Genomic DNA, 26,389 nt, shown 5'->3' with positions numbered 1-26,389 from the left:
ACACACGACCAGGACGGCCACTTTGGCCACTTGTATGCAGCCCAGCCCTGGAATTCCTAAGCAGAGCAACTAAGCAAGAAAAAAAAAAGGTATCCAAATTGTAAAGGAAGAGGTGAAGTTACCTCTATTCACACATATGATGAAAGCCCTGAAGATCCCACAAACCCCTGGAACTGACAAATTGGGGAAATGGTCGACACACAAAATCAGTCGTGTCAAGGAGCTAAGAGATTTGCAGGCTGGAAACTACAGCATGTCGTCGAGAGAAATTGCGAGAGCCCGGGGAAAACGGAAAGGTGCCCCGAGTGGGTGGACTGGAAGACTTCCCAGTCCTATGACACCCCCGCAGCCATCCACAGTGCGGGTGTGACCCCAGCAGCTGCCCAATGGCCAAACACACCCGGACGCCTGTGTGCAATCGCCAATTCTGAGATCATCCAGCAGTTTCGTAAAAGAACAACAAAGTTGAAGGACCCACGCTTCCTGATTTCAAAACTTACTGGAAAGGGACAGTCGTCAAAACTGTGCTCCTGGCAGTAAGACAGACAGAGAACAACAGAGCAGAAGTGAGCCTCCCGTGCATGGTCGGGGGATTTTCGACACGGGTGCCAGGACCCTTCAACAGAGAAGGGCATCTAACCCATAAACGGTGCTGGAGAACTGCACAGCCACCTGTGAAAGAATGAGGTTGGACCGTTCCTCACGACACTTACAAAATTAACTCAGAATGGATCACAGGCCTCTGTGTAAGAGCTAACACCAGGAAACTCTCAGAAAAAAACACGGGAAAATCTTCATGACCTTGGGTTTGGCAATAGTTTTATAAACGCACAGGCAACAAAAGAAACCAGAGGAATTGAACTTGATTATAATTTAAAATTTTTTTCACTGAAGGACACTATCAAGAGAGTGAGACCACAACCAACAAAATGGGAGAAAATAGTCACAAATCACGTACATGTCTCCCAAGGCGTTAGGATTCAGAATATATAAAGTACTCCTACCATCCAACAAGAAAAAAACAGCCCAATTTAAAAACGGGCAAAGGGGCGCCTGGGTGGCTCAGTCGTTAAGCGTCTGCCTTCGGCTCAGGGCGTGATCCCGGCGTTCTGGGATTGAGCCCCATGTCAGGCTCTTCCGCTGGGAGCCTGCTTCTTCCTCTCCTACTCCCCAGGCTTGTGTTCCCTCTCTCACTGGCTGTCTCTCTGTCAAATGAATAAATAAAATCTTTAAAAAAAAAAAATTTAAAAACGGGCAAAGGGCTGAATACGCACTTCTGCAAAGACCTTCCAGTGGTCAGGAAGCACAAGAAAACACGACCAGCACCCGTGGTCATTAAGGAAAAGCAGTCACAACCATAATGAGATGCCACTGCATACCCAGCATGAGAACTCTAATAAAAACACAGAAACGAACTCATGTCCGCGAGTGTTCTGGCGGGAATGCGCAATGGTGCAGCCCNATAATGAGATGCCACTGCATACCCAGCATGAGAACTCTAATAAAAACACAGAAACGAACTCATGTCCGCGAGCGTTCTGGCGGGAATGCGCAATGGTGCAGCCCCTGTGGGAAACCGTCTGGTGTCGTCAAGACTTAAACATACAGGAGTCCCCACAGGTCCCAGCAATTCCACCCCCAGGCGCGTGACCGCAGTACTGAAAGCAGGACCCTGAACAGATACACGGGCACCAGTGTCCCCAAAAACACTACTCCCAGCTGCCGAGACGCAGACACAAGCGTGTGTGCATCGACGGATGGGTGGACAAAACGTGGCCCGCGCGGTTTATCCACGGGGCGGGACAGAACTCAGCCACGCCTGGAGGAACCTGGAGGACACGACGCTGAGCGAGGACAGGCAGCCACGAGCAGACAAATACCGTATGAGCCCGCTGCACGAAATACCCAGAAGAGCTAAGTGTGCGGGGACGGCAGGTAGAGCAGAGGTTAGGGGCTGGGGGGAGCACGGAAGGAGTAGATTTTGCTTTGTGGGTACGGTTTCTATTTGGGTTGAAGACCGTAGTTGATGCCAATGAATCACAGGCCGATGACGGCTGCCCGGCAAAATCTGTTACATGTATTTACCGCAACAAGAAACGGATCGCAGATTTAAATGCAAAACCTGTAGAAGAGATGGTGCCAGGGCGCATGAGAGCTCCCTGGAGGCTGCGGCCTGGGCAGGCACAGACGCCACCCGCCCACGCGGGGCGCTGGCTGCAGACGGAGATGCGGGTGCCTGAACGGTGCCCACGCCAGAAAACAGGTGGGAGTTTCTTAAAAAACTAAATGCACATTTATATCACGCTCCGGGGCATTCACCCCAAAGAAATGAAAATTTATGTCCACACAACCTGGACATAAATTACAGGCAGGCTTATTTCTGGCGGCTTCACGCTGGAAACAACCCTAACGTCTTCCAGCAGAAGGACGAGAAGCAATATGCCCACACCGTGGACGCTGCTCAGCTCGCAGAGGAACCAATGTTGGCACCCTCTGCACCGTCGCGTTTCCATCGCGCTCTTGAACGACGAGCGCCGGCCAACGGCAGACCTACCGCAGCTGGCAGGGCCGGGTGCAGGGCCGGGTGGGACAGGAAGGCGTGGCTCGGCTCTGCACCTGCACGTGGTGGGCCAGGACGCCATGCAAGTGACACAGTGACAGACTGCAGTTTGGGCCAACACCTGTTCCCACTCCGACGTGCACTCCGTGCAGGAAGATGCGAGGAAACGCGGTCACCCCTCCGCACGATCCTTACGGCTTCCTGAGACTCCACAGTCACATCTCCACACACAGCTGCCCCTGCCCAGGCCTGGAGAGTCGGGAGGTTCCCGGCACGGTGACTGCGGCAGCCCCCAAGTGTGTGCAGAGGACCGGTGGGCATGGGAGGGGCTCCCCCGGCCAGGACGGAGAGGGGACAGTGCCGTCCCAGAAGCCAGGCTGGAGGCCCCACAGTTTGCAGGGCCTTCCCCTCTGGAGGGGGCGGTGGGGACTCACCTCACCCGAGCGACGCCCTGGACCCACCCCACACGTCACAAAGCCCCCATGTGAACAGAACACGCTGCTCCAGGAACCGAGCCATGCCTGACGGGAACACGGGGCTCCCCCACACCCTGCAGGGCAGTGTCCTCGGGCCGGTCCCATCCCAGGCCAGCAGCACGCAATGGGCAGAGAGTGTTATCCACAGCGAGGACATGAACCACGGCTGAGGGCAGAACTGGGGAAAAAACACGTCCAATGACCGCCTATGTCACATGAGTCCCAAAATTAAATACAGACGTGCAGGTGAGAGAAAGCCCCCAGCGCCTGCGATGGGACGTACCCGGCTACGACGTGTGGCTGACAAGACACGGCACGTGGGAGGACGGGGCATGAACCAGGTGACAGGAAGTCCCCAAAACAAAACCGAGACGTTTTCAAAGAAAAAGACCGAGGGGGCCCCACGACGAGCAAGCACACTGTCCCACGGGGCCCTGGGGTTCCTGAAAGGTGGGAGGGGAGGAAACATCTGAAGACATACTGGCTGAAAAACTTCCCAGCTTGACGAAAAACCAGAAACCCGCAGACCCGAGAGACCCAAGCAGCCTGAGCAGACGTGAAGGGGCCACGCCCGAGCCCACCACAACCGGCGGCCCGAAAGCGGCCACCCAAGATGGCCACGGGACGCAGAGAACAAAGACGCGCTGACAGCTGGCCCCTTGAGTGAGGAGACACGTGTCCGTCCCAGGACACGCACAGCTGCTTCTGCGACGGCCGCACTCGGACACAAGCCCCAGGCGCGTCAAGCCGATCAGCCGGGGATGGTGGTGGGCGAGCCGACGCGGGAGGAGAGCACGGGTGCCGACGCGCCCCGACACGAAGCGCCAGCACCGCCGCGGAGCGCCACCCGACCCGGAGCTGCTCTGAAGGTCACGAGACGTGGGGGACCGAGCACCTGCAGCGAACTTTAGCGCCAGAGGCAAGGTTACTAAAAAGCGTGAAAGGGAGAGTTTAAACCCAGTTATGGTCGTAGGCGCCTCAAGGACGGGGAAGCCACGCCGCCGGGTCCCCGTGCGCAGATGGGGGAGGTGCCAGGATCATTCCCCAGGAGCAAACGCCTCCTCGACGGGCGGGGGGACTTTGGAGGCTCTCGCAGCGGCTGTTCTCAGGGAATACACCGAGTCCGGTGTGGACCCCCCGTCCCCCGAGAGAATGGGGGGGTGGACGGAGGACCCCAGAGCGGCGGGGAGCATCCTCTCAGCATCCTGGGCACAGGCCTGGGGTCCGGGCAGTGGCCGGGGTCTGTGCAGACGGTAGCCAGGCCCGGGCCTGAGAGGTGTGGCGACCAGCGTGGCCAGCGTCCCAGCCGTCTGTTGTGGGAACAAGGCCACCCGTCATTTCAGAGCCAGTGCTGGAGTGACTCCCAGATGGGGCTGCCCCCTGGGGTTGAGAGGGCGCACCTGTGTCAACACTCAGTGCCTGGGGACGGCGGCATGTGCGTGTGTGCCCTCAGGTGCTGCCTGAAAAGCAGCCCTCCGTTCCGCGAACAGGACCCGCGCCTCTGAGGAGAGAGGGCTGAGGGACCATGACTTTCCCACACCAGGGTTCAACCACCCCAAAGCTGCGCTTCCTTCCAGGTCCCTGCGGCTCAGGGCAGTGCCTCCCTTGGCCCGCAGGTGTCAGCAGGCACCCGCACAGGGACCTGAAGCCAGGGCCACGCACACCCGCCAGCACACCCCGCCACACCCCTGATGTGGAGTCTGGAGTGCGGTTTGCACCAACACTCCCGTGGGGCCACGCACACCCGCCAGCACACCCCGCCACACCCCTGATGTGGAGTCTGGAGTGCGGTTTGCACCAACACTCCCGTGGGCCGGCGCATGTAGGGCGTTCACTCCCTTTGTGAAAGCACCGCTCAGGATTCCTGACCCGCATTCCAAGGTGACCCTGGCCAAACCCTCCTTGGTTTGTAACGACGGCTACACGTGAAATTCTGTGGCTTGCAGTAGCGGGCAAGGCTGGGAGGGGCCACTGTCCCTGGCTTAGGGTCTGGTGGGGAGGGCAGGGTGCTCCGGGATCAGAGATGCACGCGCCCTCTGGCACCTGCGGCCCTCCCGCGGGTGATGGGGCTGGAGCGCAGCCAGCGGGCCAACCGCCCTTCAGCACGAGACGTGCGGGGAATGCCATGGGAAGTGGCTTCACGATGTTGAGGCGAATCACCAGAAATCCCTCAGGACCCCGACACAATCACCACAGATGCGCTTCTGATTCTGACCCCCCCCCCCACAATGAAAGCTCGCCACGGTCCAGGGAGTCGAGTACTGTGTGGGGCGCGTGGCCTTCAGACTGCATCCCTCAGGGGACAGAACAGGACGCTGCAGCCAGACCGCCCTCCCGGCAAGGGACACACAGGCCGCCCCCAGCCCCATCTCACCACCGCATTGCGCTCCACTCGGGCCCGGATCTGGTCGACTTTGCCTTCTATCACTCGGGGAAATATTGAGGAATCTGCCCCTTTGCAGAACAGGTAGATTTCTCCTATAAAACGAGGGAAACAAAGATGTTTAATGGGACTACAGGAAAAACCATTCTTCACATTATGCTTTTGCGAAGACACAAAACTGGGAATGCCAGTGTTGAGACTATTGTGGAGATTTCCCAAAACCCGCTGCCAGGTGCAAGCAAGTCAAATCGTTACTCCCACAGCCTCAAATCTCATGGGAAGTTAGGACCAGGAAGAAGACCCATCACCACCGCCGCTGTCTGGCCATGGGGACGCAGGGGCGTGGTCGGTCCACGCAGCTCAGTGTCCGCCAACCTTCACACTCACAAGACCCACAGAACGCCTGCTGTGAAATGTCCCCCACACCTTGAGTACCGTCCCGATGGCTTCGCAGGAGCTGGTGTGCAGACACGCTGCCCCCCTCCAGATAAACCGATTTTCTCATCCAGGTAAGCAGGGAAACTCCAGCCCAAGACCAAGAGGAAGAACAAGACAGAAGATGCCAGCTCTGGCCAACAGGCCCCACACGTGGAGGCTCCTTCTCTTCCAGCCTCGGATCTCCAGACCCAAAAAGCCACACGGCACTTCACCAGGCCGGCTTTGTTTGTTCACGGCTCCTGGACAGCGTGGAAACCTAGACAAGGGCGCCTGAACTCAGCCGTGGCATCCAGAGCCGAGTCCTGTGGCACACAGAGCGAAACACCCGGAACAGCACAACGGACGCTCACAGACGTCCTGAGACCAGACCAAGGCTCAGGTCAAACCTGCGGTCAGAAAGCATGGTGTCCAGTGACGTCCAGGCCACCAGCGCAGGGAGCCAGGCTGGGGCCCCGCAGGGCAGGGAGCCCGATCCCTAGGACACGCCTGGATTCTGGTCACGAGCCATGAAGAGTGGGGGCTTGGGCTGGCCCCACAACCAGCCTGGGGGCAGAACCCATTCCTGACTATAGACCTAACTTCTGCAGACGTGGTTTACAGCAAGAAGGACAGTCGAGACGACCTCATGATGTGTTCTCTGCTTTTTTCTAGAAGAATCACAAGGATTTACAGTAACAGCTTGTGGGTGCCTTAAATTTCCCACTGTCTCAACTTGTGACTCCCTCACTCCAGGCAGAACGTGCTCGCCCCTGGGACCTGGTTATGGATAGCCTGACAAAAACACCCAGAGTGTAAATCAAAGTGTGCAAAAACCAGAGGGGACCGTAGGTGCCACCACCTCAGATCCCGCTCGTCCGGTTCTGCACGTGAGCAAGAAGCTAGGAAGCGGGGGAGCCCCCACACAGGGCGTCACCAGCCGCAGGGCAAGCCGCGGCCGAGGCCCGCTCACGGTCTCAGAAGCAGCCACGCTGTTCACTGGCCAGAGGGGCTTGTGGTCTCCCGTGCCCTTCAGGCTGGAAAACCAGAGCAATTAGTCTCATCTCCGGGGACGCGTTATTACTTGAAGAACCACCTGTTTAATTATTCACACTTCTGGAATTAATTGGTGCCGCGGCTGGTCCTCATGGCACATGGTCTGTCCCGGTAAGCCTGCAGTTCTGCAGGGGAACCCTCGGGAACGGGCAGACATCTCCCCGCCGAAGGGGCCCTGGACCGGTGTGACTGCCGTGGACAGGATTCCTATCATGACTGCGCCCCTTCTCGAGCTCAGCGATGCTCCTCTGTGGGAAGGTGACGGTCGTTTCCGAGGGCTCCCCCCTGCGGGTGCCCAGCTCCACTCAGAGCACAGAGGGGGCAGGACTTGGTGAGTAAGGGCTGCCTCACTTCCTGCGGTGCAGTCACGCCTGTGGCTCGTGAACCGTCTCCCAGACGTGACTCAGCTGCGAGACGGCACATCCATCCCCGCGGGGAACGCCAAGGCGAAGGGCCCATGAAGTCAAGTTCTAATGCGGTGCCTTTCTTCCGGGCGGGCGCTTCGACCAGGCACGCCCTAGCCCACCTGCGCCTGTTTTTCAACATTCAGGGTGTTTCCCATGTCCTGCTGACCCGAGTGGCAGAACGTCTCCACATGTCACAGGCTGCATTTATACTGTGTTACGTCCCGCGACACTCGGTGCAAATCTCACTGGCTGAGCCGCGCCAGTCCGCCACGTTGACAACGGGCTCAAGAGTGTGGGGACCATGCAGGGACAGCACCCACAGCTGCCACATGCTTTCCCCGGGCTCATCCAGCACCCCGGAAAGTGACTCACAGGGTTCTGCCGAAAGATGTGCCCCAACAAACTCACACCGTCCTCTGCGGTCAGAGGAGACAAGCCGTTGCCGGTCCCCCAGAACACCGTCACAAGGACCCTGCTTAAGGGCACCCACCGACTTTGCCTCCTGTGGTAACGAAGGACACTGGCCGACACAAAATTCCCCAATGTGCCTCCTGGTGGAAACACCCTTCCAGGTAGAGGGCCTCCAGGTGGAAACCCCCCCACCAGGTAGAGGTCTCCAGGTAGAAATACCCCTGCAGGCAGAGGGCCTTCAGGTGGAAAAGTCCCTCCAGGCAGAGGCCTGCAGGTGGAAACACCCCCACCAGGTGGAGGCCTCAAGTGGAAAAGTCCCCACCAGGTAGAGGCCTCAAGTGGAAGTCCCTCCAGGCAAAGGCCTGCAGGTGGAAAAGTCCCCACCAGGCAGAGGCCTGCAGGTGGAAAAGTCCCTCCAGGTAGAGGCCTCCNCCAGGTAGAGGCCTCAAGTGGAAATGCGCACATTCGGGGCTGGCCTAGGGTGGAGAGCTGGGAAGGCAGCTCAGGGCGTCAGTGCTAGACACTGGAGAAGTGTGTGCCCGACACAGCAGGTGCTCAGGGCGCCGGCAGGATTCTTAGGACGGACGCGGTGGCAGGAACCCGGAAGGCTGTAGGTGGTGACCTAAGGCTGCAGTGTGTCGCAGCCACAGGGCACGAGGGGAGACCCTGCAGGACCCACGGGCTGCACCTGCACCGCGTACAATGCTGAGAAGCCCTGGGACCTGCGGTGGGCTCACCTCATTTTTTTTTTTAAGAGAATGAACGGTTAGACCCTAAAGCTGTTGCAGAACGTAAGCACGAGAATAAAACCACCACCACGTATAACTCAAACACTCGAAGGAAGAAAACGTTCCTACCTGTAGCAGACTTTACAATCACACTCATTCTCCTTCTTACTGAGTCAAAACTCAAAATTTCCAGCAATTCAAACCTGAAAAACAGATCACCAATTGCTTTAAATCCCATCTGGCTCTCGAAGTCCTGGAATCGGGTAATCACAGCACTTCCGGCGGCAGAGCGTCTGGGGTGTCCTCTGCCCTGAGCACAGACAGACCGCCCTGCCGGGATTCACGGGGGACTGTGCTCCTGGCGGCTGGCACCAGCACCCCCAGGGCAGGGCGAGGCTGAGGCCAGGTTCCCGCGGGCTCACCCCCAGCCCAACAGGCCCTGGAGTCCGTCGACCACACAAACTGCACATTCACGTTCCTGGATTCTGAACACAGACTCACAGGCCGAATCAGAGCTTGCGGTGCCCGGCAATGCACCAGCATCCTCCAAGTTCATAAAAATCATTTAGAAAGCAAAGAACACGCTATGTAGTCGGCTTGCACAGTCATTATCACAAGACCGTGATTTCTGCCGGCATTCGAAATACCTAAGTAGTTCAACCACCCCGGACAGACGCCTCTGCAAACTCCCCGGGGTCGAGACCCCAGCCGGCTTACAAGCTGTAGGAGGGCCTGTGCGCCGCTGGGCAGCACCCCAAGGGGGCCCCCCTCTGCGGGAGCCGCCAGCGCCCTAGGGACAAGCCCACTGCACCGACCTAGGACCAGCAGCCAGCTCTGGGACAGGGGCTCCCCACTCCTGCCGACCGGGGAGTCCACGTTTCTTAAGGAAACATTAAAATCCAGGGCTTTTGAAGCCACAGCCACCAACCCTTGCATTCTTTGCCACCTGTCTTTGCCTGTACCCATTACTGCAAATTTATTTATAAAGGAGAGACAGAGTTCCAAGTCAAGAGTGAAGATACGCCCTGTCTCTGGGACCAGCCGTCTCTGACGGGCACGGTCACGAACACCGAACACGTGTGGTTCCTGGAGACAAACACAAGCCATAAGCATCAGGAGCACCCTTGCTCCGACTGTCTGCAGGGCGTCCCACGACCGGGGAGCTGCTGCTCCCGGAACACAGCGTCTTGGGGCCACTCGGTGCCAGACATCCTAGACGCTGCAGGGACCCCTGCCCTGTGTAAAGCCTCACCGAGACGGCTCTGAGCAAACGCTCCGGGTGGCGCGGCACCACCCCGCCAGCCTCCATTCTGACCGATGGGCCTGTGGGCAACGGTCTGGGGCCGTCAGGAGAGGAAGGTGTGGGAGCGGGGCAGGGAATCTGGGTTTCCCCACGAAGACCGTTGTGAGCGTGAGTCTTTACGTCTTGTGAACGTGTGGGGCTCACCTTTCCACGTCGTTCTCCCTGTTTAAGATCTCCATGTAGTTATCCTTCAGCCGCAGGTATGTGAAGCCAAGTCTGCAAAGGGGAGAGCAAGTCGAGCTTAATTCCCAGCTCTGAGGCTCCCCCTTCATACGTTATTTAAGTTTGGGGAGAGCTTTCTTGTCAAGAAAGAAACAGTTCTGGTAAAACAGAGGTTGTGAACTGAATTACAGACTAAGGAAATTAAAGTGGAGATTTATTCACCGTCTCAAAAACTGTCCGAGAACCAACAGAATTTCTGACCCGTCCCACCCTCGGACTGGTCTGTGGACTGGCCCCTGCAGGGACCCTTCTTGCTTACTGATCAGTGGGGCTTTTGGCCAGAGCGGCCACCTCACAATGACAAGGATCCTGAGAGGCTGCTGGTCCGTCTCCAGGACGACCCTCTCATTTTACCGAGGAGGGAACCATGATCCAGAGCCAACAGCCAGTCAACAACCATCCGCAGAGCGTGGACCACGTAACACCCGCTCCTCCCCCAGCACAACTGAGCGCTGCCCACGTGCCACGTGCCGTGGGGCAGAGAGACGAGGGCGTGGCTTCTGGACGCCAGGAGCTCAGAGGTGGGGAGGGGACGCATGACCCCCGCACAGTGGTGGCCACAACAAGCAAGCGTGCCACGGGACCGTGGGGACGAGCTGGCAGGCTTCTTGGAGGTGAGTCTACCCTGGCGGGCAGGAACAGCCCGGCCTAACCTCTGACAATGGCTGCACTTCTGAGCGCTCATTAGGACGCACAAAGAGGACTTGCCCTGAAGCGTATCTAAGACTGTTCACATCTTTAAGAGAAGTTAGGAGGAGAAGCCCGTTTACAACCCCGATAGAGAACCCACAGCCCGGGATTTACTCCAAACATACAAGCAACATATCTGAACAAGCATTCAGAACAACAGTCGTAAGAATACCAGCTGGGCCTCAAAAAGCACAGAAGACACCAGAGAAACCCTGGCTGCACAGATAAAAGACCGAAAAACTAGTCAGGACAAAATAAAAAATGTTTCAACGGAGCAGAAGCAACAGGACGTAATCACAGCGAGAGTGGAGAAGCAGAGGATAGAACAGGTGATACGAGACGAAATTATGGAAATAACGAAGCTGAAAAGACAGTGACAGAATCCGGCAGCAGGAACAGCTGCTTCTCACGCCCGCGGCAGGCTGTGTGCGGGAGGGACCCTCATCCACCAGCACGGAGGTGGGGGACATGGGGCACGAAGGCTCCGCCTGCCCTGCCCACACCCCAGCAAGCGTCCCAGCACAGGGGCCGCCTCCGGACACTCCAGGACGAGCCCTCGCGTGCCAGACCCGCCCAGAGACGCACCTCTGGACACCCTCAACAAGGGCCACCTCGTCGGGAGAAGACGAGATGTACACACAGGATTTCCCCGAGTCTGGTGACTTCCTGGGTCCGTCCACATCGTCGTCATCCTTCACCTGGATGGTGTGGCACAGACACAGGGCCCGGAAAAACAGCTCTTCTCGTTCCTGCAAAAGCATGACACAAACCCCCCGAATCTATGCCATATTGGCTCTAAGCACATAGCAAATATGCAGAAGACCATGAACAATAAAGCAGGACATGCCACTTTCGGGGGTCCGCAGCCATGGATTAGTCTCGTCTCTGGTGCTTACAGGGACGGGTGGAAGCATGGCTTCTCCATTCTTCAGCACTACTGAGTAAGGGAGGTGAGCACGTCGGTGCCAAGTCAGAGGAGGTGAACTCGGCATCCAGGAGCCTGGATGCCCTGAGGATCCCTGACTGCCCTCCCAGGTGGGCCACAGACCACGGGCCCTCCCTCTGAGATTCTGCCGTGAAAGAGCAGTTTCCATGGGGAAACCGTCTAAAGCAGATGTGGCAGGGGATATGGTGCACCTGGTTACCAGGGTCTATCACCGCACTGCCTGCTAAGGTGAGCTGTCCTCAGTCTCCAGGGCACCCTGCACAGGGCTCTGCGGTCACCAAGGTTTTGGGAATGGTCTTCTCACTGACCGTGGTGACCGTGGCGAGGCGTCACAGCACCTCCCAGAGATGCTGGGGTCTGGAGCACCTTGGAGGCACATGGGTGCATGTGCATGTGGGGCACGTCTGTGCACACATGTGAGCGTATGTGCACCTGTGGGATATGTGTCTGTGTGTGCACATGTGTACATACAATGCACATGAGCACACAGGGCATGTCTGTGTGCACATGTGAGGATGTGTGAGTGTACATGCACGCTCGTGAGCATGAGAGGCATTCGTGTACATCTGAGTGTAGTGTGTGTGCACGTGTGAGGTGTGTGCACACAGGATGTGTCAGTGTGTGCGTGTATACACACGTAATACACACGTGAGTGGGGTGTCTGTGTGTGTGCACATGGGAGCATGTGTCCATGTGTGTGCATCTCTGTGCATACACATGTGCATATATGCTCGAGCCTGAGTGTGCACACACGTGTGAGCACAGACACGTGCTGTACACGGCCACTTCGCTCTCAGCCCGCCACGTGCCCTGCCTTCTGCGTGCTACCACTGCTTCCCACGCAGCTGTGCTGGCGGACTCACGGGCAGGAAATGGCAGCGTCCCACAGCTCCTGATGCAGGTCGCTAGGGGATCCAGGAACTAGGGGTGGCGCCAGTCTGCCTCGTGCTCGGGGACCCGGGGACAGCGCGGCAGTGACAGCCCCCCGGGAACACATGTGCGTCGGGGGCGGCCACCTACCCTGGCCCCGGCGCCCGGGGAGGAGTCGATCATGTCGATGCCAGAGGCCCCGGGGAGCACCTGCCCATTGCAGACGGCGTGCGGCACATACACGTGGCCCTCAATGCAGCACTCCTTGAACTCCATGTTGTTCTCCGTGAGCGTGCCGGTTTTGTCCGTGAAGACGTACTCCACCTGCGGACACACGGCACCGCTGCGAGGGGCTGACAGGGCCGCGTGACTTCTCGGAGAAGGAGCCACCCGCTGATTCAGGCCCCAGCGCAGCCTTGCTTCCTAATGTCAACGTTCCCCACGGGAAGGGACCTCTCGGGACGGTCCCCCACACCCCGCCAGAGCAGGCGGAACCACACACGGGCCGGCTTGCCAGTCTCCTCCAGCGTCTGCTGGGGCTGAGTGGGGCCGACTGAGCCGGGCAGGAGGTGCAGGCAAGGCCTTCACTCTCCCCAGAAAACAGTGGTTTCCCCGTTCTCTCTTGGTCTGCGGACGGAAGCACTGCGTGGAGCTGGCCTTCCATTTCTCAGAAAGACAGACTCAGGCGGGGGAGTGTTGAATGCTCTCCAACGAGGAAATCGAGGACACAGAGAGGGTGCATCTGAGCTTACTCTACACGGTCTGGGAGGTCAACGCTCGGAGTGCCGTTGGGGACACAGAAGTCAGAACTCCAACAAAAGGGCAAAACAGACTTCAGACAGAAAACTACATGCAGTGTTGAGCCCTGCACTCGGATCAACTCCAGTTACGTGTGCAGCAGGAATAAAGGTGGAATTCTGGACGACGGAACAGGACGAGGATGCCCCCGCCAGCTGAGACCTGCTCGCTGTCCCCGACACGTGCTCCAGGACACACACACACCCTGGGACATGCGCCCCGGACACACACGGGAGGCAGAGTGTAAGGGTCATAAAGTGCAGGTGCCCAGGAAGCAGGAGAGACGGCGAACACACCGGCCAAGTGTTTCCGGTCTGCCTTCTTCACTTAGTCTCCGCAAAATGTTCTCGTCTTAATCCCTCTGCCGAAAATGCCTTTTCCCTGTGTGCCTGGTTCTACAGGTAAGCTGTGAGGACACAGCAGACGACCTGCTGTCCAGATGCCACTGGGCCTCTCACCGTGCTCTGGACAATTAGGAACGGGAAGGAAGCCCGTGTGGGACGGGTCCCCGGCACCACAGCTGTGTCGTTTGAAGTAACCGACACCTGAGTTTTCTCAGAGTGAGGATGGACAATAATAATGAACACCTCAGGAAGCCCCGTCTTCTATTTTTTCTTAAAGATTTTATTTATTTATCTGACAGAGAGCATACAAGCAGGGGGAGCGACAGGCAGAGGGAGAAGCAGACTCCCCGTGGAGTAGGGAGCCCACTGTGAGACTCGATCCCAGGATCTGGGGATCATGACCTGAGCCCAAGGCAGACGCTTCACCGACTGAGCCACCGGGATGCCCCTGGAAGCCCCGTCTTCTGAAACAACTTTCCAGAAACCCCCAGAGTGCCGGTGTTAGGAGATAATTTGAGTCAGATAAATTCGCTGTACTGAACACCGCTCCACACTCTTCTGGTTACAGAAAGATGCTTTTCTCTACGAATTTCTCAGGAAGACACAGCATGTGCCGTGTACTGTTGCCCAGGATGTGAACTATGCAGACGTAAAGCTATTCTAGGGCCGGGCGACCAAGCTGGGGTTTCCGTGCGGCTGTCTGGGACTCCAGCCCGCGGCTGCGGCAGGCGCCGGAGGGACGCCCTGAACACCGCGCTCATTAGTAAGCAAGTTATCTCACGGTAACAGGTACCCGTGACCTAAGGGGGTGAAGGCAGGGGGTCCCCACCTGAGTCTGAGCATCTATTTACAAACTGCTTCCCTGGGGCCACAAGGGGGCAGATTGCGGCCCTGTTTGTGGGACAACCTGGGCGGGCCAGTGGGTTAAGCACAGGAGTCCTGATACCGCCTCAGGTCATGATCCCAAGGTCGTGAGGTCGAGCCCCACGTCAGGCTCCACGCTCAGTGAGGCACCTGCTGGAGATTCTCTGCCTCTGCCCCTCCACGTCTGTGCACACGCTCTCTCTCAAATAAATAAGTAAATAAGATCTTTAAAATGGCCCTGTTTGCAAAAATCCTCCCCCAAATTTCTTCCTGTTTTTTTTTTTTTTTTTTTAAATTTTTAAAAACGAGTGAACTACCATTTCCCAAATGCTCTTTCCTGCAACATGAAGGCCAGGAAAGGGTCAGGCCAGAGAAGCCGGCCTTTCCAGAGCAGTGTCCCAGGGAAGAAGGAGCTGAAGTTTGGGTCTAGTGGACAGGTGTGCACAGGTTTGCCCGTCATCCAGTCGGCCCTGGATGGACACCCCCCTGTGGCGGCACCAGTGGACACCGCGCCCTGACGCCCCACTCAGCACGCACTCTGGCAGGGCAGGTATGTGGAATTGCGCCCATTTTACAGATTAAGGTGCTCAGGTGCAAAGAGCTCGGCCACCGCTGTCAGTGCACAGCAGGGCGGCAATGCGGTGTCTGAGTCTGCAATACCGCAAGCCATGGAGCGCCAAGGCCTCACTTTGCTCATGTTTACATCGAGGAAAATGCTCGCTCTGAGTTCAGGGAAGGAAATCGGGCATAAGAGCTGAGTGCGATGCCTGTGAAACAGGGACTCAGCAAATTTACAGCATTAAAAGCCAGAACGAGCAGCACTTACCAAGGCCACGGGTGAGCTGTAACAACCAGCTAGAGCTGCTGAATCCGCACAAACTGCGCACGTAAGAGCGCTATCGATCGTCATACAAAGCATAAAAACCCAACGCTGCTACCGCGTTCCCCAAGTTGTGGGACGCACCTCTAGGAATGAATCGGAGTGGAAGGCTTTCACGGGACCATCTGGAAAACGTGCCCACACAACAGGGACCACTCAGAATCCAGGCGTCGGGGGACAGACAGGGAGGGGCGCGCTCACGCACGCATCCGGGAAAAGGACGCCGCAGGTACTGACCTGTCCTAGCTCTTCATTTAAATCCGAGGTGTTAACCAGAGGCCCTTCCCCTGAGTCCGCGTCAAACATCTCCGCGTCCCAGGCGATGAAGTACGAGCCCAGGAACTTCTGCATCTCCACCGTGACGTACATGGACACGGGGATGATGTAGTTGAAGAGGACCATGAAGGCCAGGAAGTCCGTGAGTGCCCTGAGGAACTGAGAGACACCGCGTGATTTCCCGCGCCCCCGCCGGCGGCACGGGGCTCTGCTCGGGTCGCACTGGCGCTGTTTACAATACAGGCTTCCGCTTTAAATCCAAACATAAGCGTTATTTGGGGGCGGCCATCGCTAAGCTGCCTGTCACCTGATTTTAGCACCGTGAAAGCCGCAGACCAGGAGTGAGCCTGCCCTGTGGGGGTGGGGTAAGAGGGTCACCTGATCTGCCTCAACACAGGAGAGGTGGGGACTCTAGTCCGGGCCTGCACACGGCCTGCTCTGCACACGGCATCCGGGTCCAGACCTGCACACGGCCCACTCTGCACTCACTACATCCGGGTCCAGACGTGCACACGGCCCGCTCTGCACTCACTGCATCCGNCACACGGCATCCGGGTCCAGACCTGCACACGGCCCACTCTGCACTCACTACATCCGGGTCCAGACGTGCACATGGCCCGCTCTGCACTCACTGCATCCAGGTCCGGCTGTACACACGGCCTGCTCTGCACTCACTGCATCCAGGTCCGGCTGTGCACACGGCCTGCTCTGCACTCACTGCATCCAGGTCCAGACCTGCACACGGCCCACTCTGCACTCACTGCATCCAGGTCCGGCTGTGCACACGGCCTGCTCTGCACTCACTGCATCCAGGTCCAGCTTTGCACACGGCCCACTCTGCACTCACTGCATCCAGGTCCAGACGTGCACACGGCCCGCTCTGCACTCACTGCATCCAGGTCCAGACCTGCACATGGCCCACTCAGCACTCACTACATCTGGGTCCAGACGTGCACACGGCCAGCTCTGCACTCATGGCATCCAGGTACGGACGTGCACACGGCCCACTCTGCACTCACTGCATCCAGGTCCAGCTGTGCACACGGCCCACTCTGCACTCACTACATCCGGGTCCAGACGTGCACATGGCCCGCTCTGCACTCGCTGCATCCAGGTCCAGACGTGCACATGGCCCGCTCTGCACTCACTGCATCCAGGTCCAGCTGTGCACACGGCCTGCTCTGCACTCACTGCATCCAGGTCCGGCTGTGCACACGGCCCACTCTGCACTCACTGCATCCAGGTCCAGCTGTGCACACGGCCCACTCTGCACTCGCTGCATCCAGGTCCGGACGTGCACACGGCCCGCTCTGCACTCACTGCATCCAGGTCCAGACCTGTACATGGCCCGCTCAGCACTCACTACATCCGGGTCCAGACGTGGCACACGGCCAGCTCTGCACTCATGGCATCCAGGTCCGGACGTGCACACGGCCCACTCTGCACTCACAGCATCCAGGTTCAGATGTGCACACGGCCCACTCTGCACTCACTGTGCCCTATTCTGGAGACACATGGCTCAGGTCTGGCCTCTGGGAGCCTAGCAGGGAACTACTGTTTTGAGTACAGGCAATTCAGTCAAATTATTTGAACACACTGGCTTAGGGAAAAATCAGATTTGATAAAGATGAGCAACTGAGCTGAAATCTCCCTGAGGAAAAATAAAATCCATTCGTACCATAATTCTCCTATAGTTGAGATTCTCCTTTTCTCCTTTCCTTACCGTAAGTAGGTACCATTTGTCTCAGGATCCTAAATGAGCATTTGCTGAGCACTCTAAAGACAGGACACACCCTGGGTTCTAGAAGCAGCAGCAGGACTCACGCTGTTGCCCTCACGAATTCACCGTGGGAGCCAATCCCTTTCCAGACCGCACACTCATATACCCAAATAAGGCAGGAGCAACCAGCGTGCACGGGTAGGGAGGCAGGGGATGCAGCTGCCAGTCAGTGAACATCTCCCACAGGGTGTCTCTGATCATTGCAGAGGCGGGCACGTCCCGTACCAGGTTCCTCTGTCTTTCTGACTCGGTTTTCTGGTTATACCACGGCTCATCTCGGAAGGGCTCGCTCTGCCACACGTACTTCAGGACGGTGTTTATCAGCGCTTTACTGACCAGAATGCACAGGTACACGACGAGGAACACGTTCATGGATCTAGAACACAAGACAGCAACGGTGCTCAGTGACTGCTTGATGAAGAGCCTTCCTCGAGCACCAGGGCCAACGTGCCGTCAAGACACAGACCAAGTTCTAAAGGAGCCCCCATCCGCTGGCACCACAGAAGTGAGAAGAGAAGCTCGCCCGTATCTGAGCCCCTCCCGTGCCCTCAGGGGTGGGATTCTAGGGCCCACAGGGAAAGCTCCGGGAACTGGAGGGCAGCACACGCAGCCGCAATGCTGACCGCACGGTCTGGGAGTCTAAGACTTAGGACATCCCCCACGAAGTGCCAGCCAGGGGGTTCTACAGTTAGAGACGATCGCCGGGGCAGCAGGGAGGGAAACACGGAATCCCTGGCCGATGTCCTAGCAGGCTGTGTGAAGAGGCTTGATCTTATAGCATCTATTTCTAAAAACCATTTGTCGATGTAGACATCTGGGAACGAAGCATGTCTGCTTACTGAGCGCCAAATCTCCATTTTCACATTTCGTATAGCTGTCGATGGACAGACAGACCCATGACCGTGCTGAACCCAGCTTGCAAGAGCGGGCAGAAGACACCCTCCCAGTCTTCCCAGAGATCTCCAAGTCCCACACAGCTCTATTAAATAGTTTATAACCACTTCCGGTCAGGGGTACACTCGCACAAAAGGCAAAGAAGACAAAGTTTCTCACAAATCCAGCTCTATACTTGGCTTGTCATCATAAGGATTTTACTGTTTTGTGAAAAGAACACTATTTTCTCTGCTCATGCTTTCCTCAGGAAAACACATGGTTTCCAACAACCCAAAGCTGAAAGTGACCCAGTTTTGACGTTTTCATGAATCCGTGAAAGGGGCTGCTGGGACTTCAGGCGTCCACACGAGGGAGCCTGCAGACGTGGGCTGAGGGTGTGTGGTCATTGGTGACCCTGCAGAACAAGACCATCTGCCAAGCACCCAGCGCTCCCGGCTCCCTGGAGACCACGACAGGATTACTAATGACGCCAAGAGGGAAATGCTTTCACGTCTTCAGGGGCTCGTGACGGCTTTAGGTCGTGGAGCTTTACGCAATTCAGAGGGGTACTGAGACTCACTTTTCTACAGCAGATCGTTTCTGGGATTTCGACTGATAATTTAACGCCATCTTGGTTTCCATGCCTGTGTAAACGGCAACACCTGGAAAGCAGAAGAGCCAACGTGAGGACAGTAACACAGGCGTATCTCACCTCTGCACAGGAACGACACAGCAACGGTAAAGCTGAACTGTGGACAAAACAAGTCATATTTCACGTTTCACCAGGCAAGCTAGCTGCTCGTTCAGAAAGGGTCCCACACCGCGGTGCCTCAGACTAAAGGAATACTCTTTTCCCTGCATAGAGATCAATCTCTACTTTTTCTCGAAGATCAGATTTTACTATCCTGGGTTTTCAGACAAAGGGCACACGTGTGTATTTTTAAGTTTTCTCAATTCAAAGACTGAAATAACTCCTAGAGACGGGAGATACTACCCAAGAAACGCGGCCATTGAAAGAAATCCCTGCGGAACTATATTGTGCGAGTTTCTCGTGGACCTAAGTTTATGTTTCTGAGTCAGAAATTACAGGTACTTGATACGCAAACAAGCGTCAGGCGGCCCTGCCCCATGGGCAGCGTGACCCGCCAGGCTGGGTTTTCTCGGACTGATGACTGCCGCCACCGAGTCCGCCCCGGAGCACGGAGAGATGCGCTCATGGCAGCACGGCGGACTTTCACCGGTCAACACGCCCTTAACTTTAGAAGCTGTTAGTCATGATTCACCAACCGAGACACTGACCAAAGATCTTCTCGGTGTTCTTCAGCGTGGCTCCTCTGAGAAGCAAGTTCTCCGACCCCAGGGGCCTGCAACGATAGGAGGACCAGCGTAGGGCAAGGCAGCAGACAGGGGGGAGATCAAGGCCTGCGCCTCACAGACTCCGTTTCAAGGGGAAATCATTTAAACGTGGAGTAGCTTCTATCTGGATTACGAAAGTTAGCCTGGCTCCGTGGGAGCATGCAGCCTCCCCCCAGGAGGTAAACCTGCTCTGTGGAAGGGCCCAGAGGGCGCCTGCTCTCTGACGGGGCCTCGTCAGGAATGCGGGCTCCCAGCCCACCCAGACCGACGGAGAGGCTCCAAATTTCCGAGAAGGTGGTGTCTGTGACTCGAGAGGATTCAGCCGTTCCCACCACATCCTCAGGGAGACTCTGTGAGTCCTGTGGGATCCGGTCTTACTTTCAAACACGGAACACCGCAGGCACTCGCCTCCATGGCAGTCGAACCCACAAGGGCCGTCTGTGGGCAGGTGGCCTCCAAATCCGGACCCCCTGCACCTGCTACTCCAGGGAAGCAACAACTGAGGAAGTCAAAAGTCACTCGTGAAGGAACATGCAGGCCCTAAGCACTCAAGGCGCCACGGTGAGCAACAGACCGAGTCTCTGCCTTTAGGGGGTTCGTGTTCTCGGGGCTCCCCTGTGGGTGGATCCTCATTGCTCTCACTTCCCACGAGTAGAAGAGAGTAAGGAGCAGAATGCAGTCTGTGAATGTCGCTGCTGTCAGCGTTCTCCTGATCTCCCCTGCAGCGGGAAGGGACGCGTGCTCTTGATGTCTCAGCGCACGGAACGTCCCGTCACCACAGTAAGCAGAGAGCCTGCTGAACGCCACGGACTTGGCGCCTTCCGTACATTTAGCTGATGCAGCTCGGGGTCCGCAGCCCGCGGAGGATGAGGGCGGGAGGCTGCTGCCCAGGGCACGTCTGACCTGACGCGTCTGCCCAGGGCAGCTCCGCGGTCTCGGCACTCGTGCCGGGCCTGACCGCCACGGATGCTCCGGGGCTGCACACTCGCTATCTGGTCCTCTTACAAGGACCGTCAGCCTCTGCAAGCGGCACACTACATGCCCGCTGAACGTGCTTAGGAAAACAAACGGCCCTTTTAAAAAGTGTCTCTGGGAGATCAGAGAATAATTTAGTTTAAAAAGTACTCTGTTTCTAGTTTGGACAAGGGAGGACAAAGAAGCAGCACTCTGAGTGGATGAAGAACTGGGATGTATCATTCATCACTGTCCACACCGCGAATTTACAAATACCTGTAATACTCAAATGTTGAAAGTCTGCTGAATGGTGTATGTACCTAAGCAGCAAAACAAGACTTAGTATCAACATGTGACACACAGTCGTTATGGCCTTCCCAAGCTACCGTTAAACCTCGTCTCAATGTTTCCTTCTGATTCATCCCAGCAACAATCTGAATGAATCTCAGTCAGCTTCGTTCTTCAAACAGTACTTATCACGAGACAGAAACGCAGGTTGTTTCTGCCAAAAACTAGGAACGTCCCAGCACCTGCTTCGGGAAGACTGCGGCCGTGCCTCCACGACCTCTCAGAAGCACCGTGAACGTGCTGATGGACGACGGCCACGACTCAAGAAGCCACAAACCATTTCCATGAAACAAACAACTTCAAGAGGGGCCCCACGGTCTTACATTTATTTGCCATCAATTTCCCACTGAGATTATTTCTACTTCTAGGCAACTGTTTTCCTTGACACACAAGGTAACACCAGGACAGCGACAATCTGGAAACCGCTTAAGTGGAAAGAAAAATAATTTCTCCAACACAGGGGAGGCAGGAGCTTATAGAAATGGTCAGCTCCAAATCCCACTCAAAGTCAACTTCCTACACGGTCCATCTCGATTACCACGACGGCAAAGACCCACTAGACCTGGAAACCATGTCCAGATGACACACCGGCAGGCCTGGGGATGTGGAGAGCCGGTGCTGGATGAGAGCAGATCACACGCATCCGACCACTGGCTGGCTCCAGGGCACTGCCACCTGGTGGGTGTGGATCCTTGTCCACAACCCGTGGGTGTGACCTACACGGTCCCCGGACGAGACACATCCCCTTACATCTAGACTGCATCTAGAGCCAAAACGGGTGCCAGTGACGGTGGCAAGTAGACACATACATGCCAGTAAAATGGCCTCACGTCAGAAACTGCTCAGCTCCAAGACTAAAGACACACTCGTCTGTCAAGGCAAAGAGCACTTCTCAGGGGGCAGCGGCTCACCGTCCGATAGGCTCCTAACACTGTGAGACAACGTTTCCCACGAACACCATCAGCTTGCTGGCACGAACAGCTATACTCACAGGAGAAACCAGAGAAGACGGTGGGACCTGGACCTTTGGGAAAGCCGAATTCTACTTCTAAAACCCACCAGAGCAGCAACCACGAAAGCCTCTATCAGTAATAGAAGAATCCACCATAATCTGACAGCACAGATGGAAACCGCGTCTGTCCTCACCTCACCACGGGGTCGTTCCGATCGTTGTAGACGTTGATGCGGCCGACGAACCTGGCAACAGAGAAGCCAGGTCAGCGCCACGCAGCTGGGGCGGGAGAGGCGGGCCGGGCGCCCGCTGTCCACACCGCCTCTTGCTTCCATTCCAGGACGGAAGCGCGCTCCGCTCAAGGGCTGCGTTCCAGGTCAAAAGCTCATCGGCTTCCTCCCCCTTTCTTCTTTTACTTTCTTCCTGTTCCTATTAGCCTAAGACTCCAGGGATTTTCCTTAAAATCAGTTCCTCAAGTTACAGAAAATCACTTTTTCTCCAATAAACTTAGTTCCATTAAGCCAGCCCAAATATTTGCATAAAAATAGCTACAGATTTTAATGTTGCTGGACTCTGAAAATATTAAGTAAATTATTTTATTTCTGGCTTGGTCTTAATTTTTAAGCAGGGGTTTACATTCCCTCTCCAGACAAGCACGGCGCCAGCAGAGTAGGGGTAGGGAGCAGGAGCTGTGCTCGGGGGTGGGGGTGGGGCGGGAACGACAGGGAAAGCGGACGGACTTACTTGTACAGGTCGGGCTGGGGCTGCTCACACTCAATCGTGGCATGCAAGCCGTCTATATCTTCTTCAGTATGAAACCCCTTCGTGTCTTGAACGGCATAGTGAGTCTGCAGATCGACAAGAAAGGTGAATTCACAACCTAACGAGGGACGCGCACCTGACGGCCAAGGGGGGTCGGCGCCCCACGTCACCCGCCGTGCCTGTAACTCAGCCCGAGTACAGAGCCGCGGTGCCGAGTCAGAGAGAACGTGTGAGTAAACGCTCAAGTACCCTCAGTCAACGCGAACTCGTGTGTGGATGCTAACAAGCTACGGGATCACGGGCGCTGGCGGCATTCGTCTGCGAGGCACCAGGAAACTCCTGCGCTCGCCCACCGCCCTCAAGCGGGGGAGATCCTGCTTCAGAACGGACACTTAAATCCGTCCCTGTGACGGCTCCCCGTCAGAAAACAAATCTAGGAGTCAATGTTCCTTTTCCTCATAGGATGCCCTACTGTGTGCACAGTGCGTCTCTGGCATCACAAACTGCTCGGGCCTGGCGCTCTCCCCGCACAGCCATGCGCTCGGCATAGACAGAGGGCTCCACGAACGTGAGCGCGCCTCGGACCCCGGCGGGCTTGCAGGACACCGACTGCCCGGCCGGCCCCTGGTTTCTGATGCGGTGGGTCTGGGAGGCCCGAGAATGGCATTTCTAACATGACCCAGGCAATGCGGATGCACCAGGGCAGACGGCATCACTAACGTGAATGGGTGGGCTCGGAGCCGCGTGTGAGGGCCTGCTGCACACAGTGTGTCTCTGAATGTCCTCCCGTTCTCCCGGCCACCAAGTGCTGGGCAGGAAAGGGTGCCACAGATCAAGACAGGTGGGAGATAAATCACGGCAGCAGCAGCTTTTAGAACATTCTGGGGCACCTACTGTGCACCTGGGACGTCAGGGAAGTATCTAACTATATTCTCGTAAGAGCCCCTAAAGACAGGTCTGTCCCCACATCAGGATGTGAAAACTGCAAAGGTTAAAAATGCCTGCCTAAGGTCACACGGGCGGTAACGTGACCAGTGCGGGAGCCCCTGTGTCTTTCAAGTTACCTGAAGGACTCGGTAACTGCAGCACCCAGGCCCAGTCAAATATGCAGACGTGACGTCAGAGAGCACACGAACGGGACGCTGAGCCCAATCGCACAAAAGGTGCAGCGGAGCACCTGCCTGTCCTGGACGGGGAAACGGCCATCACGTCTCGACAGCCGCGGTCCCACCGGACACCTGCTGCAGCCACTCACTAGCCATGCTGGGGCATCCCTCTCGCAGGACGGGCGCGAGGGGCCACCTGGTGCCAACAGCCAGGGTCCATGTGGCTCGCCGAGTGTCACGGACACGGGAACATGATCCCCACACTCCACACACCTGACTCCACAGTCACCCGACTCTCCCAGGGGCTCCCACCCTCCACAGACATGATCAATCGTGCCGGAATGGGAGCCCTCTCGGATGCCTGCACAGGAAACGGACCCCAGAAGTCCCACAGGGTTTATACAATGATCTGAATGATCCATAAAAGGAGGAAAATACCTCTTCCCACCGTAGAAATCCCACCATTAACTGCCATTTGCCAACGCCTCAGACATGGTGGGGTCCCTGAGCCTTGCTCACCTTCCTGAACCCCTTGGAAGCTCCTATTTTCTTAAAATAATGAAATCCTTAAATAGTGATATGCTCTACTCTTTTGTGACTGTTAATTAAAGTTCTGTAGCACCAACTGGCAGGACAGAATTCCATAACAAGTATAAGAAATTAATTGTAAGTTCAGAAAGTCCTTAAGATATTTTAACAAAAGGACACTCATTACATACAGTGACAGTCCTCAAAAATCTAGACTTGTGTGACTTTTCACATAATTCTAGTCTCGTAAAGACACTAATTTGACTAGTAAAATGAAAAATTTCCAAATTCCTACAATCTACCCCTGGCATCCTGGTCCCTCTGCTTGATGATACAGGTAAGAAACAACAGGAAGTGACTTCTGTTAACCCGAGGTGGTTGGTGGTTACGGACTCTCAAGCGGGGGACCGGAAACGGTGGGATGCGGGGAGAAGCAAAGCGAGGAGCCGTGTGGCTGGCCCAGCTGCCCAGGTTGCTCCATAACCCCTGGAATCACTGGGTTTGCAAGCACGGTGCCGCAGCGGCCGGCCACACGGCGTAGCGGGCACAGTGCCCCACGCAGGGCCCCACACAAAAGTACTTTGTGACTGGACTCTCCGTCTAAGCTGGCGGTTGTCACGTGGCAGGTCCCGTCTGCGCGGCTGCTGGAGAGGAAGATCAAGTCACAGGGGAAGGTCTCGTCCTCCTTGACCATGACGATGTCCCCAACCTGCAAGACAGACAGACAGCCTAGGTGTGGCGGCCCCCATGGGGCAGGGGCTTCTTCCTCTGCAGGAAGATGTGTGGATGTGGGCACTCCAGGGAAGGACTGTGTGCCGGGGATTCTGTCCAAACCGTGGAAAGACCAGGTGGGGGTCTCGATGGACCAACTTTAGACCCAGGAAGGATCAAAGCATATTACGATGGAATATTCTGCAGTGAAAACACAAACCCCCATAACAGGATTATCCTTGACTGAGCCCAAGCTGGACAAGTTCAAGCATTTGTTAATGAGTCTGAGTGGGAATTACTCCTGCAGGAAGGTGTCGATCCAAAAAATCCCTTTAACTGGCAGGTGTGAGCAGCTGTGACAAGGGAGGAGGGGAAGTGCTCCTGATACACAGGAGGGGTGGACCTCCCCACCAGTCCCCAGTCCCCACATGAAGCCTGTACAATTCCATTTACGCCCCACCAGTCTTGAGATAACAGAATCTTAGAGACGGACCACTGCAGACTCTTCTCGAATGGCCTCGGGCCCCTCCGCAAGCCTGGCCCTGTGGCACCCGGTCTGTGCAGAGCCCTCTCGGCTCCAACTGGCCGGCTACAGAGCAGACATTTCCCGTAAGAGATCAAGGCATTAAAAATGCAACTTTCTGCGGGTTGATGCTATTTAGGTCTGTTTACTGAAAGTATGGAAGGCTTTGCAAAGGAAATACGGTCATTAAGGGAAGTGCACGAAGGGCCTGGGGTCTGAAGAGGTCTGTTAATATGTGCACAGGGCCCCCACCAGCACTCCGTCCCAAACCCCGTGACGGCCAGGAAATCATCACCAGTCCAGGCGAAGTGAGGGGAGCTCAGTCAGAAGTTCTAAAACAGGGGCAACTGGGTGGCGGGTGGCTCAGTCGTTAAGCATCTGCCTTCAGCTCAGGTCATGATCCCAGGGCCCTGGGATTAAGCCCCGCATCAGGCTCCCTGCTCAGCAGGAAGCCTGCTTCTTCCTCTCCCACTCCCCCTGCTTGTGTTCCCTCTCTCACTGTGTCTCTCTCCGTCAAATAAATAAAATCTTTAAAAAAAAAAAAAAGGTCCTAAAACACTTGGACAGGAAAATTTATGGAACAAAGAAGATGCAGGGGCACCTGGCTGGCTCAGTCGGTGGAGCAAGAGACCCTTGGTCTCGGGGTTGTGAGTTCAAGCCCCAAACTGGGCACAGAGATTACTTTAAAAAAAATAAATCTTAAAAAAAAAAAAACGCTGCTTAAAATCTTCAAAATACACACAATAGTGTGTATGATACGTGTTGGACTAGGTTCACAAAGATGGGCCATGTGCTGGTGACACGTGAGCAGTCCTCCAGGTGGGTCATGGGTTGGATGGAGTGGGGGGGGATGGGGGGGAGGGAGGGA

At 56.3% G+C, this 26,389-nt stretch overlaps 1 protein-coding gene across 13 annotated transcripts in view; it reads right to left on the bottom strand.

Annotated features, from left to right (window-relative positions):
- ATP11A (ATPase phospholipid transporting 11A) overlaps nt 1–26,389 on the bottom strand; it is a 98,887-nt gene that overhangs the window by 26,950 nt on the left and 45,548 nt on the right. For all 13 annotated transcript variants that reach the window (XR_004626836.1, XR_004626837.1, XM_034665503.1 and 10 more), the window contains exons 6-17: nt 24,868–24,996; nt 22,636–22,739; nt 22,086–22,136; nt 19,581–19,645; nt 18,862–18,943; nt 17,634–17,784; nt 15,590–15,787; nt 12,617–12,790; nt 11,236–11,399; nt 9,883–9,954; nt 8,565–8,638; nt 5,411–5,514 (exon numbers count right to left, since the gene is read on the bottom strand). Coding sequence is in view for 11 of the 13 variants with exons in the window: in XM_034665503.1 (XP_034521394.1) it covers nt 5,411–5,514; nt 8,565–8,638; nt 9,883–9,954; nt 11,236–11,399; nt 12,617–12,790; nt 15,590–15,787; nt 17,634–17,784; nt 18,862–18,943; nt 19,581–19,645; nt 22,086–22,136; nt 22,636–22,739; nt 24,868–24,996 (1,368 nt within the window). In the remaining 2 variants the exon portion in view is untranslated. The remainder of the gene's footprint in view (nt 1–5,410; nt 5,515–8,564; nt 8,639–9,882; nt 9,955–11,235; nt 11,400–12,616; nt 12,791–15,589; nt 15,788–17,633; nt 17,785–18,861; nt 18,944–19,580; nt 19,646–22,085; nt 22,137–22,635; nt 22,740–24,867; nt 24,997–26,389) is intronic.

Source organism: Ailuropoda melanoleuca, chromosome 7 (genome assembly GCF_002007445.2).
Source record: "Ailuropoda melanoleuca isolate Jingjing chromosome 7, ASM200744v2, whole genome shotgun sequence".
NCBI lineage: Eukaryota > Metazoa > Chordata > Mammalia > Carnivora > Ursidae > Ailuropoda > Ailuropoda melanoleuca.
The sequence above is the reverse complement of the archived record's forward strand: the minus strand, read 5'-3'. Positions and strand labels throughout refer to the sequence as shown.